This window comes from Pollachius pollachius (genome assembly GCF_949987615.1).
Source record: "Pollachius pollachius genome assembly, chromosome: 14".
Classification (NCBI taxonomy): Eukaryota; Metazoa; Chordata; class Actinopteri; order Gadiformes; family Gadidae; genus Pollachius; species Pollachius pollachius.
The window spans coordinates 3285785-3304027 of NC_136947.1; the positions used below are offsets into that span (position 1 = coordinate 3285785).

The 18243-nt window shown below is 49.5% G+C and overlaps 2 protein-coding genes across 2 annotated transcripts in view; both read right to left on the reverse strand.

Annotated features, from left to right (window-relative positions):
- Positions 1–2138: 2138 nt before the first annotated feature.
- Positions 2139–5430, reverse strand: LOC307086408 (zinc finger and BTB domain-containing protein 14-like). Its single transcript, XM_079751604.1, has 2 exons — positions 5351–5430; positions 2139–4700 (listed from the first exon to the last, which is right to left on the reverse strand). The coding sequence occupies exon 2, from the start codon at positions 4675–4677 to the stop codon at positions 3499–3501; it is 1179 nt and encodes a 392-aa protein (XP_079607730.1). The 5' UTR covers positions 4678–4700; positions 5351–5430; the 3' UTR covers positions 2139–3498.
- Positions 5431–6029: 599 nt separating this feature from the next.
- LOC307085671 (band 4.1-like protein 3) overlaps positions 6030–18243 on the reverse strand; it is a 48885-nt gene continuing 36671 nt past the window's right edge. Inside the window, exons 21-28 of the mRNA XM_079750536.1 lie at positions 16915–18117; positions 15323–15427; positions 14791–14925; positions 14371–14481; positions 13495–13593; positions 12660–12740; positions 11923–12038; positions 6030–7102 (exon numbers count right to left, since the gene is read on the reverse strand). Of these exons, the coding sequence (XP_079606662.1) occupies positions 11928–12038; positions 12660–12740; positions 13495–13593; positions 14371–14481; positions 14791–14925; positions 15323–15427; positions 16915–18117 (1845 nt within the window). The 3' untranslated portion in view covers positions 6030–7102; positions 11923–11927. The remainder of the gene's footprint in view (positions 7103–11922; positions 12039–12659; positions 12741–13494; positions 13594–14370; positions 14482–14790; positions 14926–15322; positions 15428–16914; positions 18118–18243) is intronic.

The following is an 18243-nucleotide window of genomic DNA, read 5'->3' on the forward strand; positions in this document are numbered from 1 at the left end:
TATAGATGGATGCCTGAATGCACACCCCCACGTGCGTGTGAACAAACTCCCTCGCCCACACACAGACTGAGACCTCATTATGGATGCATACAGCACAAACATATAAGCACTCACGCACACTCATGAATGCACACACACAAACACACACACACTGACGCATGAATGCACACACACAGACACATGAATGCACACACACACACACACACATAAATGCACACGCACTCATGCACACACACACACACACATAAATGCACACGCACTCATGCACACACATGAATGCACAACCACACTCTCTCTCCCCTGAATTCATTACACATGCATGCACATGCACACATGCGTGCACACACATAACATAAATGTGCTTAGGGACTCAGTTGAGCACGCACACACAAACACACACACACACACACACACACACACACACACAGACATGCACTAAGCCCTCATACATACATTTCACAAATCCCTTATTTGCTCATACACACACACACACACACACGCACACACACACACACACACACACGCAAATATAATTCATGCAAGCACTCTTAGCCCCACACCCCTCCGCTGCAAACCCACAGCCAGTCACGACATGCATGCAGGCACACAATAGAACAAACCCAGTGCAGACAGGGAAACGGGCTCTAGTTTCATACAAACCCAGCACAAGCCTGCACACTTTACTGGAGTCAATGCATGTACACGCACACGCAAAAACACACGCACACACACACAGGAAATGCAGAAAGCAGACACTGACACGAGCGAGGGCCAGGGGCCGTCTCGCTTTCCATTAGACGTCGACGTCATTTTCCATAAAGCAATTTTTCACCCTGAAAATTACAGGCAATCAAACCCTTCCTCTGTTACCATTTATGAACAGATCAGTCCTTACTGTCGCACACAGCGCACGGGCCACGGAATGAGCTATTGTGAGGACGAAACTGTCAAAAACAAATACAAACGCGAAGAAATATCCAGCCGGCGTCAGCGTAATAAACAGTTTGTATGTGGAGGGGGAGGCGGGGTTGACGTCAGCAGTGGGCTAGCGGTGTCAGATGTATGTAAATATATGTAAACCAGCGAGGTGTGATGGCGCATACACTCAGCACTGCACAGGCAGAATGTGGTCCAAGCTTGAAGTAAGCTACTATTCAATGTAAGCTTGTGGTATCTTTAATGCATTCGCCCGATCATTGTTAAAAGTTTTTTTTGGGGGGGGTTGTGTGACCATCCGAGATGCCCAGCCCGGGTTCACGTTGACCAGCAACAGGTCAGAAACTTTGAACAGGGCACCATCTAGTGTTGAGAATCAAGAAGATTCCTTCCTCCCCCACCCCCAAACACTCAAAACGAGGCGACCTACTTTCTATTAAACAGCTCTGGTAAAAACAACTTAGTTCATTTAGGATGAACATTTAAACCACAGCTAACGAGCAGAAAACGGAACGGAGCGAATACTATGGGGCAAACCTGCAGAAGGAGATTGGACGTAGAGAGGAGGAGGGAGGGAGGGGCTGGGTGGGTATGGGTTGCCAGATGTGTTTGTTTGCATAAGCGCGATGTGATGAACAAACCCCAATGCAACTCTTAACCCCTCACTGTTAAAGGGAACAGTCTGAGCAGCTATACACGCAGTGCATCAAATATTTATAAGTTGTATGCGTCCTTGGCTTGCCACGCGGTTGTGATGCCGTCGGATGTGTTTTATCATGTCACGTGAGCAACAGGTTTAAACAGATTCACCACCGCGTGCTCAGAGGTCTCTCATCGAGCTGCCTGCCTCGTGACGTGAGCATCAATTGGCCTGGTTTTGGATTTTTAAGTTAATAAAAATATGAACACGTCATCCTACATCTCTGGGAGGCAAAGAAAATCCATAGCTTTAACTCGAAGAAAAAGATAAAGCCCAGTGTTTTTTTTTAAACTCACAAACAATGCATCTTGAACATAAGGAATTAATGGACTTGTTTTGCGCACATGACGTCAACTGTACGGTTTATTACGCCTCACCCAGTTGAGAAAATTACCCTCCCACCACCACCCCTAGTCGCTCATGGGTAAAACCTCTTGCAGATGACAAAGCCTGTACACATATTCACAATGAGATCATTTGCAAATGTACATCACTCCATTAGCTTGCCATCTCAAATGGTTCAATTATATTAACAATCAATGAGGCTTCAAAACCACATTCTCAGTGCAAGTACAGAGGCCAGGAATTGGATCGCAAACACCTAATGTAGAACCAGTTAAATCCATCCAACGAGACATAAACATGTCCCGAAACTAATCAGCATAAGCTAGCTCTTAAACAACAAAAAAAAGTATCGGGTCGAGAAAAAAACTAAACAAAACCAAACAATACAACGCAGCAAATGGTGTTTATTGTCAAAGTGTAGATAGGAGGGGAGGGGGGCGGGTAGAACAATGTTAATATGTGCATATTTCATTACGGTGTACTCTTATAGTTGTGCAACAAACTAAGCTACAGTATATACAGACACCTATCATTAGACGGTTGATCGCAGGATGACAGTGGTTGTACTGTATAACAGTAAATCTAGTGGGCCGGGCGATGCTTGGGACTGGACAGCCTTGTGAGGTCGTCCTCTGCAAGGAGGGGGGGGGGGGGGATTGGGGGGGCCCAAGACTTTGGTATCGTCTGTTTGTTTCTTAATTTCTTTCCGAAAAATGCAAAAAAAGTCAACGCTTTACTCTTACAGTGTCAATATCAATCAACCAATCAACACAACTAAACACATCCATTAAAACATCCACGGGAATATACGCAACGCAACAAATGTTATGCAGAAAGGAAATCCTCTTTTTTTTTTTTTGTCGCCCGCCTCTCTCGCTGCCTCTATAGCCTTTGTCGATAATCCAGTAAAAGGTTAAACGAAACACTTAAAAATGTTATACATATCCCATAAAAAGCAAAAAAAAAATAAAAAACAAAAAATAAAAACAATAATGTTATGAGAACTCCCCGGTCTCTAGAATAGCAACAATGCTTTGTGAAAAATATACGTATAAGTAGAGTGAACTAAACATTTACATGATTTTACAGGCGGAAAAGAACATCTTTTTTTTTTTGTCGTTGACATATTTCTTTAGGATAATACAGCCCACAGTCTCGTGAACCGGCCGTAGCGCCGTTCCTCCCATCGTAGTCCATGGTACACGTGGCTCCTCGGCCAATCACAGGGCTGTGTGTGTGTGTATTTGTATTGCGTACACATGTATACAAATACTCAAGTTTACATTTGAGCACCTGGCGTACGTGTCTACGTCTGTCTCTACATGTGTGTGTGCGCGCGCGTTTGTGTTTGTGTGTGTGTGTGTGTGTGTGTACATCAGTGTCTAAATCATTGTGTGTTTGTGTGTCCCGATTGGGGGCCCCCAAAAAAGAAAAATCCCTCATGTCCCTGGCCGTGGCTGGGGCTTTTAATTTTCTCTCTCTCTCTCTCTCTCTCTCTCTCTCTCTCTAGCTCGCTCTCAACAGTCCCCTGAGTTATGCGAGTGGGGCCCCGTCTCCATTTTCCAGTCTCTCTGGTCGCCGGTGGCGTCGGGCTGGCCCGCCTGCTGGGACGTGGCGGGGGACAGGGACATCTGCCGGCGGGGGTTCCCGCTGTGCATGGTGTTCCAGTGGCGCTTCAGATCCGACGCCTTGATGAAGGCCTTGTCGCACGAGCCGCAGTTGAAGGGCCGCTCGCCGCGGTGCTGCCGCTCGTGGTCCTTCAGGTGCGACTTGTGCTTGAAGGCCTTCTCGCAGATCTGGCAGCCGAAGGGCCTCTCGTTGCTGTGGACGCGCTCGTGCCGCTTCAGGTCGGGCCCCCGGATGAAGGCCTTGCCGCACACCACGCAGCGGTGCGGCTTGAAGCCCGAGTGGATCTTCAGGTGCTCCTTCAGGTGCGCCGCCGTGGTGAAGGCCTTGGGGCAGTGCTCGCAGCCGTACGGCCGGTTGGCGGTGAGCAGGCGCTCCTTCTTGGCGTTGTGGTCCAGCGGCTTGGCCCCCGGCGCCTGGCAGGAGCCGTGGTCGCGGTGGCCGTACAGGAGGTACTCCAGCTTCATGTCGCTGGAGGACGACGAGCCCCAGCCGTGGCCGTGCTGGTCCTTGCCCATGCTGGTGCTGTAGTTGTGGGGCTGGGAGACGTGGGAGCCGCCGGCGCCCATGCCGTCCATGCCCTGGTCGTAGAAGCTGTTCTTGCGCACCTCCTCCATGGCCAGCTCCTTCAGGATGGCGTCCTGGGCCCGCATGCCGTGGTCGCCCGGCGCCTGGTTCTCCCGCGTCTTCATGTTGGTCAGCTCGCGCTTCTGGGTGCACAGGTTGTCCAGGAAGTTGATGCCCAGGATCTGCCCGGACGACATCATCATGTTGATGTCCTTCTTGCGCACGGCCAAGCGCGCCGTGTACATGTAGTTGAGCACCTCCTCGAAGATGTCCGAGCGGATGAAGTCCAGCTCCACGATGGAGTTGTCCTCGTCGCTCTGCTTCTTGAAGAGCTTCTTGAAATAGTTGCTGCAGGCCGCCAGAACGCAGCGGTGAGCCCTGAACTCAATGTTCTCCACCACCACCACCACGTCACAATGCTCCCCTTCCATCCTCTGTTGGTTGAGCATCTTCAAGAAGGTGGCTTTATGGTCATAGTCGATATATCTTAATAAGTCAGACATGTTGCAGCTGTAATAGGGCGAACCTGTAAAATATGTATAAAAAAATGCAACATATAAACAACGTGTGCTATCATTTGAGATGAATGAGAGGACATAGGGCACAGATATGTATCCTGCAAAAGTACGGGGTGGAGCATTAGCAAAATTTGCATGCCAATTATGATAATTTATACAGCCGAAGTACGCAACTGTCATTTAGTTTCAGCAAAAATGCAAACAAATATTAATAACGTCATATTTAAGACGGCCCGGCACAGATACGCGTCGAGAACAGATAAAGTAAACAAAGGTAGGCAAGTCAATCATGCAGAAATCCTTCGGCTAAAAGGCCCGACAGCGTTAAAAAAGCGCGACTGTTTTTCCGGCAATAAAAAAAAACAACAGCAATAGTGAGAAATTATTGAAACAGCCAAAATGCAAGCGAATAACTTTATCGCACAATTTTCTCGCCGGCGTTGTTGCGTGCGAATAGGATAACCTTAGCAAGAATATTTCACATTTCACTGCGCCCAGCCATTTTGGTCAGCAAGCCTCCATTGGCATGTATCGGTGTCTTCTAACACTTTACAAATACCCCGGAACAACGATACACTGGCGATCACTAACGCGCACCACACAATCCCGCTTCCCGGAACCCATTCGGCACAATTAATAGTGAATTAAAATGTAATACCCGAAGCCTGAACGCGATCCTTATGTTGTCACGCAAGGCAGTCGACGACGATCCAAAGCTGTCGTTTTTCCTCTTCCTCCTCTTGTTGTGACTATCGGGCTCCGGAGGAAATGCTGCATTTTATTGCTGCCACCTACAGCCCCGGAGCACACACGGCTCCATGGGTGGGGCGTCGGAGCAGGATGACTCCTAAACCTTTGGGGAAAAACCTCGAACCGTAATTATTACCGCACCCATAAATGTGCACTTTACATAGCTCAAGGGTGCGCTTATTATGAAATAAATGATGTATTTCTAGTTGGTGGTTGACTTTAGGTACAAGGCGGTTTTAATCGCCTCCCTCGTAGTGAAATGGCTCGCACTAGGATGTGTACTTTAAATGTAGGCTTATGCCAATGAGTAGCCAGCGGTAGTTTATGGTAGTATTTCCACCAAATGCAAAAGCGTTTAAAACTAATAAAATAAACTAGGTTTAAATAACTTCGCATTTTATTAAGAGAAGGAACGTTGAAATACGTCAAGTATGCTACCAGAGAAACAAATGAAAATCTGTATTATATTTTTTTTCCATCATAGCTACCAAAATCGACTTGCATAGCAGACATTGATTGAAATATAGTTTAGAATTTGAAAATGTTCATGACATTTTAAACAAAGCTCCACCGACCACAAAATTCAATAATGTAGTAAATATTTTATTTCAAAAGAAAATGACAAATTATAATGAACACACATTTATTTCACCATTGAGAAGGCATGGCTGTACATGAACGACACGTGTTATTTTAAATAGATGGAATAGTTGAGAGGCATATAGCTTACACATTCAGGGGGGTAGACAGAATACGCTTGCTTCAGCATCAAATGTCGGCGGCGATCAAAAGACATGAACATGTTCAGCCATATAAAAAATAAAGAAGAAAAATCAAATCCTAAAAAACATTCAAGGCTTGTACTGGCACAAAAATCAAAAACAATCCAGCGCAGACGGGGGATTTCTTTGGAGTTTGACGAAGAAATTAGCCTCTGCTTAAGCTCCATGAGAGATGTTTGCGTGAAATAAATCAAAAAAAACTGAGATGATCATCAATAAAAACAGAATTCAAGTGCACATGACAAACATCATTGGCGGAAGATATATGCTTTGTTGTTTGGTGTGTGTTTTTTTTTAATAAGAAAGCTTCTTGAGGCCTATGTACAGTATAAGTACAGGGGTGGTAATGCAGGACTGCAGTGGTATAACTTGGTGTGGAGTTGAGTGGTGAGATGCTCGCTGAAGATGAGGTTTGCACGTCTACCGCTAGGCTACATCGGGGTGTCCACTACATACACAGCCCATACAAAGCACTGGGAAGCTTTTTCGGAGTGGATTTTGGCATCATTTCATAAATAAAACTGCTGCAATTATTATTCTTCATCTTAATCATAAAAAATGCATCAATTTCATAAAGGCAGTAAAGAGAGGGGGGGGGAGGGTCACCTTTCAGCGTCCCTGCACAAGAATAAGTATTCTGCTAGGTCAACAAGAGATTTGTTATATAGTGTCGTATCGTCTTGCTGTTTATTTTTGATACTGCAACGTTGCACCCTTCTCATGCACAAATGCACCATTTTGGGATGGACAGAAATGGAGGCAAGCCGCAGTCGCTGGAGAGCAGGACCCATCAGATCCTTTAGTGTTCCCTCCTTACATATACGGAACCCCTGGTGGCTGATGAGGGATGGAGTCCTCGTGGGAAAACATCCTTATTCCTAGGAGAGGGAGAACACACACACACACACACACACACACACACACACACACACACACGATATTAGGCCCCATGTTGCAAGAGTTGCCGCAATCATGGTCACACTTTGCGCCATTGAGCAAAAAGTAATTCCTGTGTCCGAGGGCGATCGTGAATGACTGAGAAGAATGCTGCACTTATGCTCTGCCAATGTGATTTCATAGCAATGGATTGGACCAAGAATAATCCACCACTGTAGATTATTCTTATTTTATTTTTTAAGCATGAGCGGTGTTACACTGAAATTCCTTTAGCTCAATAGAAGAAGTGTACAACCGCCACACTTGCGACTGTAATTTCTAGAGTGTCTTGAAAACACGACAGCAAGCGACAACACAGACACAAAAGGGAGAGTTTCCCTCCCATGGAGACTTCATAGGGCTAGGAGGCAAGGAGATAACGAAAGAGAAGCGAAGCTACACAAGGGCAGTTTGTCAGACGAGCTGGCAGCATCTGGTAGCATCTTTGTTCCTGATCTCAGCCTGCATTCCTGCTCATTCAAACCCTTTCTCCTCCGCTGACAGCTGTGACAACCAAATATTTAATTGGCCGCCTAGCCAGCATCACGACGAGGCATGTTTAAAATAGTCGTTAATGAGTGCTCTACATTTGCAATTGGCAGGAATATGGCAATGGCATTTTTTTCAGTTAATCCATTCGTGCCTTTGTCGTTGTACATTTTTTGAAATGTACTGACTGTTTTTATCACTGATTTATTTATTTATTTAGCTTTTTATTTTATATTTAAGTTCAGACAGGATGCTGCGGTCCCTCTAACCCCTCCTGAAGGGAAAGAAGACACACCCCCCCTCCCACACACACACACACACACACACACACACACACACACACACACACACACACACAGAGGAGTGCGAGTAAGGTGCATATATTAGATGGCCACGCACGTCAGAGGGAGCAGGAGAGAGGGGGAGGGCTGGGCCGGGTGTGTGTGTTAGTCCGTGGAAACAAAGCCGACCATTCCCATCTGGTGAGTCACGCGAGGGCGCGCAGGCACGTAAACACACACGCAGGCACGTACACGCGTGCACACGCATTATGCACACACGCTCACACCGCCACCTGTTCCTTCACTACAACCCCGAACCGTGGGCCTATTTCCTAACAGACTTGAAGTCACAGGAGTCGCAGTGGTACGAGTTCACGCAGGTTGCGATCGAGGGGAGACACAAACGCACACAAGCAGCCCGCGTCGGAATTCCGCAGAGAAGAAAAAATTGAAAATGAGAAGAAAAAAAAAAGGATTAGAAGGTTAGAATGTAAACAAAATGAGGGAGTGGGAGATTGCATTGCGCGGCTCCGTGCCAGACGTGGAGCTGACAATACAGACAAACAGGCAAGTTGAAACACAAGCCCCGACGTGCGCAAAGCTGCCGCAAACGTTGGAAGAAAACAACAATCTGACCTATTTTATGGACCTAAGGTGGTTTGTTCACCAAACAGAGGGTTGAAATGTATCTGCACATAACAGCCTTTAAAAAAAATGATATATATATACACACACATCTTTTTTTAGCATTGTTCCCTGCTCAGCTTTTAGTTACAGTGAAGCAACAAACAGTGTTTCCCCTATGGTGTTTTCCAGCAGAGGTGTGCGCACGGCGCTGATGTGCTTGTGCACAACGCAGATGCAAACGTGCACGGTGCTGATGCACGAGGAGGTTTTAGTGGGACCACTAGAACTCTACGAGGTGCATTCCACTGGAAATGGTCTGAGCCAATGGTATTTTGATATGACATAACAAGAAATGTCATGCGAGCACACTATAGCCTCAAGCCAAATTATAATGCCATTAATATTGGCGCAAGTAGTCTGCAATTTTTAGCCGTCCCATCGTCTAGGTTTAATAATACTGTTACTTCTGTTCCACCGTATCAAATATGTAGGCTACTTTCTATGATTAAGTCTGTTTTTTTTTCTCTTTACGCTTCCTACCTTTAGTCAAACATTTTATGGGCTGATGCCACCTACAGTATAATTATGGGCTTTTAATCTTCCATAGCGGTTTGCGGTCAGGATATTTCCACAATATTTCTACAATGAAAATAATGACAATTTAACAATTCAGGGGGATGGAGTATTATATGTAATAAAACAATAATGCATTTGGGGCGCCAAACATAATTCTGAATGAATAATAAATGGTCTAATAAATGACTGCAGTGAGGCTGGTCATCCAGTGGTGGCGCTGCACCAATGCTGGATGCATGGAGGGGGAACACTGGTTATATGCTGAATTACCTTGCTGATAGCTTCTCTAAAGACACACGTTTGCACTCAAGATAGGGCAGAGCCTTGACTGACGGCAAACCCCTCCACCATATGCCTCCAATGATTAATGCCTTTATGGTAAAGTCTGGAGTTGAAAACACACTTTTACACAGTCTGAGGCATATTTCGGTCTTCGTCTGCGCAGTTATCAGATCAGATTACACAAGATACAGATGACAGTGCAAATCGTCAGCCTGGAGGTGCATTAAGGAGCAGAGCAGGTTGGGCCTCTCTCTCTCCCTCTCTCTCTCTCCCTCTCTCTTTCCCTCTCTCCCTCCCTCCCTCTCTCCCCCTCCCATCATGGATGGCTGGCGACGTGTTTGAAGGAGTTAGGCTCGGCAGTGTTGACAGAAGCTCGCATTGTCATTTGTTTGCTAAACACCACCAATGAAATGGGAGCTGCAGCTAAATGGGTTGGTGTTAACTTGATCTTTGGGTTAACGAAACATGGGAGCTGAGTGAATCTCCTCCAAACACTAAAGCAGCGTTTGAATCAAACTACACCGAACAATGGCCTTCAATCCACCATGTAATCTATATACCCTGCATTCTGCCATCAATAAAATATCAAACGAGGCCGCATTGCATTCCCTTTGGAATTAAGTCGAGAGACCTCCGTCACTTGACTTTGGCCTAGTTTGACTCTCCTCAATAACATAATCAAGACAGTTTGGGTTCTGGTCACGAAGGAGCGTCAACAGGGCAGGTCTGGCCCTCCGAGTCAGGGGTGTCGCTCTCAGAGACGAAGCACACTGTGCCGGTTTCCCAGCAGAGGGGGTGTTTCCCCCTGGTTACTGGGGATTGCATGAGAGTGCCAGCAGCAGCAGTAGCAGCATTAGCACGACCAGAATAGCCAAGTTTAAAGCTTGGTCCTGGGGGGGGGGGGCCAGCCTGTAATTGACAGTGCGTTAGGAACATGGGCCTTTGGCCCTGCACTGTTCTGGGCCAGGGGAGCTTGGAAAGAGGAGTGAGGCGTCGGGTGTTAGTGCTGCACAAGAAACATTGGTGTCTGTACTGGTTAGGAGCTAGGTCTTTCACAGAGCAACGTGCAGGTTGGCATTCCTGGGTCGATCGCAAATCGGTTAAAAAAAGGTTAAGTCATACTTAATTGCATTACGACTGGAACCGTTTTTGTAATGCAATGTGCACGGCGCAGACCATAGAACTCGAACATGATGCAACCAAAGGTAAGAGAAATGCTAGAATGCAAATGCTAATGTCAACCGGCACATTGCTCTCAACCGTTCCAGTAAAGTGTCAAACCTTTAACTGTACCAGTAAAGCGCTGGTTCTTTCACTGTACCAGTAAAGTGCCGGGCCTTTAACCGTACCAGTAAAGTGCCGGGCCTTTAACCGTACCAGTAAAGTGCCGGGTCTTTAACCGTACCAGTAAAGTGCCGGGTCTTTAACCGTACCAGTAAAGTGCCGGGTCTTTAACCGTACCAGTAAAGTGCCGGGTCTTTAACCGTACCTTTGAAGATCTATACCTTTAACTGTACCGGTAAAGAATTACGCCAATTACGCCATTCTTTCACTGTACCATTAAAGATCTTGTACTTTAACTGTAGAAGTAAAGACCTATGTCTTTAACCGTACCAGTAAAGAGTCATGTCTTTAACCGTACCAGTAAAGAGTCATGTCTTTAACCGTACCAGTAAAGAGTCATGTCTTTAACCGTACCAGTAAAGAGTCATGTCTTTAACCGTACCAGTAAAGAGTCATGCCTTTAACCGTACCAGTAAAGAGTCATGCCTTTAACCGTACCAGTAAAGAGTCATGTCTTTAAATGTACCAGTAAAGAGTCATGTCTTTAACCGTACCAGTAAAGAGTCATGCCTTTAACCGTACCAGTAAAGAGTCATGCCTTTAACCGTACCAATAAAGAGTCATGTCTTTAACCGTACCAGTAAAGAGTCATGTCTTTAACCGTACCAGTAAAGAGCCATGTTTCTGACCGTACCAGTAAAGAGTCATGTCTTTAACCGTACCAGTAAAGAGTCATGTCTCTGACCGTACCAGTGAAGAGTCATGCCTTTAACCGTACCAGTAAAGAGTCATGTCTTTAACCGTACCAGTAAAGAGCCATGTTTCTGACCGTACCAGTAAAGAGTCATGTCTCTGACCGTACCAGTAAAGAGTCATGTCTTTAACCGTACCAGTAAAGAGCCATGTTTCTGACCGTACCAGTAAAGAGTCATGCCTTTAACCGTACCAGTAACGAGTCATGCCTTTAACCGTACCAGTAACGAGTCATGCCTTTAACCGTACCAGTAAAGAGCCATGTTTCTGACCGTACCAGTAAAGAGTCATGCCTTTAACCGTACCAGTAACGAGTCATGCCTTTAACCGTACCAGTAAAGGAGGAAAACTAGCTTATTGGAAGACGGTGGCGGTGGGGGGAAGCGGCATGCTGAGAATGGAGGCCACACGTTGCAAGCTCAATGCAAGCAGAACCAGAACCAGATGAGACCGGGACCTCGTCCTCTTACCTGGGTCAGTCCTCGCCCTCGTCTGGGGTGATCTCGGTCTCTTTATGGACCACTACTTTGGTCACTGACATGTCGGGGTGCTGCTCTTTAGCCTCCTTAATGGCCTGAGCCAGAGCCTACGCACGACGCGGAGCGGGGAAGTGCAGGGCGAGTAGATGGCCACCGGGGGGAGACAGAGAACAGGAACAGGGCGGGGGAGGGGGAGGGGGAGGTGTTGGTATTTTTAGGTCAATCATGGTTGCCAATGTTAGGTCACACACATGTAGGAGCAAAAATAAATAAATACACCAGCGACGGCTGCAATACTTGGTTATCTGCCACCCGCAATTAAGGAGATGTTAATGTTATTGAGTCAATGAAACGGGGAGAAAGGCCGAGTAGGGGAGCTCAACTCGGGTCAACAGAGACCAGCTAAGGACTGGGGGGGGGACAAGGTCTCTATGGAGTTTGTTTTTTTTCTTCACGGTCAACTGTACAAATCCAATCAATGACAGTACAGAGCGATGACAAATCAAGGAGAGAGAAAAATATAAATCAATCGACAAAAAAAGCAAGCGAGTGTGAGAGAGAGAGAGACAGAGACCGAGACCGAGACCGAGACCGAGACCGAGACCGAGAGAGAGAGAGAGAGAGAGAGAGAGAGAGAGAGAGAGAGAGAGAGAGAGAGAGAGAGAGAGAGAGAGAGAGAGAGAGAGAGAGAGACACGACCGGGCGAATGAGCAAGGCTAAGAGGAGACCTCGTCGTGGTCGATGTCCGTGTCCCCCGTGATGACGATCCGCTTCTCGATCCTCGTCTCCGAGATGCCACCCTTCACCATCTGGGGAACGGGGAGGGGCGACAGGGAAAGACCCCGGGGAAACCTTAGCATACCACTCAATGCGACCCAGCGCCCGGTGACTTAAAGGTTGTGTCAGCGACGTCACTTCTGCCGGTAGTTGAAGCGAGGTCCCAAACAAACAAGAGCCAGCTCGCCCCTCCCTTCCGCGCTTCGTGCATTGAGTTAAAACGATCACGAACGCAGCGCAAAAGCCCACAACACCCGCCCCTTGTCGGTGATTGGTTGGAATACTATTTTTTTGCGTTTTGATTGGTTGATTTGTTTTTGTGTGCGATCTGGGCGCATAGGCTGCCTACAGAGATGCGTTTCTTTGACGGCCTGCTCATGGGGCGGGCAGCAGAAAGATCAGATGTGTCGACCTAGAAACGCTGGAACAACCTTTAAACCTACAGTGGATGGACTGAAATACATCTAAACAGGCGGTTGAAATGGTATAAAGTCTTCACCATTCAAAGCATGAGAGTACCTTCATATCATGGGAAAATATGAGCATTAATAATAAATTCAATGCAGTATGGCGGTTGAATTCATTCGATTTGCCATTATATTTGACCATGATAAAATTGTCGTTAACAACTCAGGTTGGTATTTTTAGCCCCATACATAGTGACTCGGACCCCCTGGGGTTCTGATGATTAATGCTCACACACAGCTGTGCTTTTTATAGGACACATGGAAAGGAAACATATGCAACATTACCCCCCCCCCCCCCCACAGTATCTCCCCCGGCAACCTTAGTGATGTGTGTGGTTGTCGTGGTGCTGCTGGTCTCTGAGGTGATGGTCTGGGCGCTCAGCAGCACTCCAGGGTCCACGTCACCGTTGGTGTCTCCCTATTAATTAACACAGAGTAGGAGAGGGGGGGGGGGACACAAACACACACACACACACACACACACACACACACACACTGAAACTACCGGCAACACTTATGACATCAAACACTTACCGACAGATCTCCTACTGGGATAAACACGATCAATACTCGCTGCTTAACACACAGGTGGTCAGGTTGAGTCAAGCTAATTGTATTTGTATAGCCCTGAACCGCAGTTACAGTCTCCAAGGGCTTTACAGTCCACATATCTATGACCGACCCTAATGCAAGAACACACTCCCCTAATTGACAAGGAAGAAGCCCTGAGAAGGAACGCAGAGTGGGGGATCCCTCGTTCCTGTGATGGTTACAAGTGTTAAACAGGTTATCGGTGTTGGTTCAGTGTATATCTTCACCGTGTGTCAAACTTCGACAGGGTGTGGTGTAGAGAAGCCATCGGGAGGCGTGACGAGACATTAAAGGCCGACGTGCTATACCACCAGGTGCGAGTATGATTGGCCGTTACAAGCCGTTTGGAAAACCGGCCTCTTCTGACATCACAAGGGGCCGTGTCCACCTAGATGTGCGCTGGATAGATCAGTCTACCAGCCTACCCAGTGGACTGTTGCAAACGTCGCAAATCCGTCACACATCGAGGTGGACGCGCCCACTCGCGACGTCAGAAAAGGGCCGGTTTTCAACACGGCTTGTACCGGCCAATCGCGCTCACACCTGGTGGTGTGATACGTCGCCTTTAAGTGAAGCGATGCACAGCCGTGCAGGGGTCAGGTACCTCGGCGGACTCGTAGGTGATGGTCTTGGTTTCCGTGTGGACCACCGGTGAGTCCTTGGGGGCCAGCTCCTCCTGTAGTGTGGCCGACTCCGAACTCTGCTCAGACAAGCGCTGCAGAGAGGGAGAGCCACAGAACGAGGTCAGACACAAAACCAGGCCGACTCCGGGACGGGTTAAACAGGCTTTTGAAACATGTTTGCACAGTGCAACTCTTTGCGCTTGGTATGTATTTTCAAAAACCCCAACGAAGAACCACTGACTAGACTGCCACACTGCACTGCCACCGGATACCCCAGCTTCAGTTATATATCGCACCGCTTCTCCCCCGTTACAAAAAAACAGCAACATCCGCTCCATCGATCTACTAAAGCCGACGTGCTGCCCTAGCCAACCACATCTGGAGACCTGGACCAGGCTTACGGTTAGGGGCGTCGACGCCGCTATCCTCATCCTGCTCTCCACGGTGGTGATGTGAAAAAACAACCGGGAGAGAAAAAAAAAAAATCGAAATCTACGAGGCGTGTTCTCCGCTGCCCCCGTGCCTTCGAGTCCTGACTGCCGGCGAGGAAGGATGAATAGTAGCGGCCTGAGTGGCTTGCCCCACATTGCGTCAGGGCGGCCCCGATACGCCTACTCATGTGGCCTGGGGGGGGAATCACAGAGGGGCGGTGTTGACACGTGGGTGTGTTGTCCTTCCTCCCCCACACTCTACCGCCCCCTAGTGTGCGGAGAGACGCATGCGCCCGTTCTGCTACGGCGGCCTAGCCTATGTGGACGGCCCGTTGTTCGGTCGAACAACGCCCGAGTCAGCTGCTCTACCCCCCCCCCCCCCCCCCCGAAACAAGCGTCTCTTTGAGGCGCCGGGGACACTTGGGATACGCCCGTCCCCGGCTCCGCTGAGCCCGACGTCATCCCCGGCTCTCGCTCCGTCTGGGACCGCCGAGATATTTACCGTGGAGTCGGCCGGCGCGGCGTCTGTCGCCGCGGCGGCGTCACCGTTCTCCTCCGGCTTGGGCTCTTCGGACACCTGGGTGCGACAAGAAGCAAAGGCCCCCCCCTATGGTTAGAGACCCCGTTACCACGGAAACGGTGTGATCAGCATGAACGCGGCGAGAGGTACTGCCCGGTACACCTGTTACACAACGAGGATGGTTCTTGGTCGTTTCTGTGTAGTTGCGTTGCATTGCCCCCCTCCACCCCCCTCGGGTTCAGACCCCCTGTACGGTGGGGAGGGCCAGAGTAAGTAAAATAGGGGGTCACCTTGAGGACGGCGCTCGGGGAGGAGGTAGTCCATCCAGGGGTGGACTGGATGGAAAGGAGGGATAGGGCGAAAGACGGGAAGGAAGAAAGAGGACAGTCAAGTACACAAAACACAGTCAACACATCGACAGTTACAACACGGAGGAAAAGAGGAAGGATTGAGAGGGGAATGGTGAACGGGGAACGCTGGCAACGAAAGAGCAGAAATGCGTTTGTGTGGGTTGTGGATTGCGTGCAGCACCATGTCATAATGGCAAGGTTCATACCTTTACACCGGGTAAAAATTAGTTGTAAAAACATAGATCTTAATTCGTATCTCCGTCACAGCCTAGGGCATTTCTTGTCATCTGTATTCAGAAATCCCTCGCCTTGAAAAAAAAGAAAGCGCAGATCTTTGTGGAACTAAATCTGCTTACAACACAACCCATACAATATTCCTGGTTAGCCGTCATGCAAGGGGGGGGGTGGGGGTTGAGTGAGGGTGAGGAGGGAGATAGCGGCAGCGTTGGCGTTGGGCCAGAGCTATGAAGTCACCGCTTCATAAAGGACTAGAGAGCCGAGAGGAAGAATGCTTCTGCTGTGGGAAACACTACAAAAAACAACAACTAACCCTCGGCCACAAACACACGGCTAGAAGCTGGGCCATAACTCGGCCGTCTTGTTGTGCAGACCGCATACGTTGACCGGATTCGTGAACATGGTCAAGCCGAGATGGCGAGTCGGGTTACAGTCTCGTTTCAAATCGAGAACATCCGGCCAAATTGATTGCAATACGAGCGTCTGTAACGACTCGACTCAGAACCGTATGAAGTTCTACATCGCCATGGAAACTCTCCGAGACTGCTCTCTCCGGGTTCATCAAGTGCGGTGATGTTTATGAATATCCAAGGCCTACAAAACAAAAGGAAACCAGCGCCACATTCTCTGTTCTCCCCACATAATTGACCCGCTCAAGGCAGCCGTTCATGTAAAGTAAGCAGTTACAGAATTCAACAACAAGAACCGTTCTGAAAAAAAATGATGAATAAAAGCGTAACAAGGCAGAGAGCTTGGAGGAGCAACTGAAAGATGTTGGTTTCTGCTTTGGGAGGATGAGCGAATGGCGCTTGGATTAGGGGATTGTTAGCCATGCAGAGCGGTCGGGTTAAGGTTGTCGTCGTCCTGGTTTGTTGTTTTTTCCGTTGTTAGAACCAGAGTCGGCTTGGAGGGGGGGTGGGGGGGGGATGCGCTGGAAAATGACCATTGAGGTCATTTTCTGGTTCTCTCTGGGAAAGCATACGGTACCACGTCTAGGCCGGTGGTGGACAGCTCGCTGGTGACCTTCGACAGCTCGGTGACCTTTGACAGCTCGGTGACTGGGGTCATCTGGGTGACCTTTGACAGCTCGGTGACTGGGGTCATCTGGGTGACCTTTGACAGCTCGGGGACTGGGGTCACCTGGGTGACCTTTGACAGCTCGGTGACTGGGGTCATCTGGGTGACCTTTGACAGCTCGGTGACTGCGGTCATCTGGGTGACCTTTGACAGCTCGGTGACTGGGGTCATCTGGGTGACCTTTGACAGCTCGGTGACCTTTGACAGCTCGGTGACCTTTGACGGCTTGGTGACGGTGGACAGAGCGACGGTGACCGCGGACAGCTCGTTGACCGCGGACAGTGCGGTGGCGGTGGCGAGGCCGCCTCCGGGCTTGACCTCCTGGGCGCTCTGGAACAGGAAGACGTCCTTCGGCGCGCCCGCCTTGAACTCCGCCCACTGCTCGCCTTCCTTCGCCGACATGCTGGTGAACTCCGACCTCTCCACCGTCTTCACCACCTCCGACACCCAGGAGGCTTTGGCCCGGGTGGGCGAGGGCACCCCCTTGAGCCGCCTCACCTCGATGCACCGGCTCTCCATCTTCAGGGCGGGGGCGTCGCCCGGGCCCAGGATCACGCCCCGGCCGGCGTAGGCCTCTTCCTTCTCCGTGGCGGGAACGCCGCCGTCTTCCTCGTCGGAGGCCGAGGGGACCTCGTTTTCGGCGACGTCTTCCGTTTCCCCGGGCGGAGGCTCGGCCGCGTCCGCCTTGGTGATGCCGCCGTCGTCGTCGCCGGCGGCCATCTTCTCGCCGGCGGCCATCTTCTCGCCGGCGGCCATCTTCTCGCCGGCGGCCGCCGTCTTGTCGTCGGCGGCCGCCCTGTCCTCGGCCTCCCTGAGGATGATGAGGGTGCCCTTCTTGTCGATGATGGCCTGGGACACCTCCTGCCGCACGGTGCCGGGGCTCACCTTCACCACCGACCGCTCCGAAGCCTCGCCCTGGGAGTCGGGCGTGGTCTTGTGTGCGCCCGCCTCCTCCTCTTCGTCGCCGCCCTCCTCCTCCTCCTGCAGGGTGGTGGCGTCGGTGAACACGTCGTCGTCCATGGTGGTGGACAAGCTCATGCCGTGGGGCCCCGAGGACGTGGCCCCGTCCGTGCCGTAGCCGTCCGCCACCAGTTTGACCAAGTAGCGCACCGCCTGTGGAGACACGGGGGGGCTTATGGGACGCCGCGCCGGGTTAGTGGCTAGAGGGGAACGAGCAGCTCACGCGGCTGACGGGCGGCAACCTTCAGGACTCAAAGACACTCCATACGTTAAAGAGGA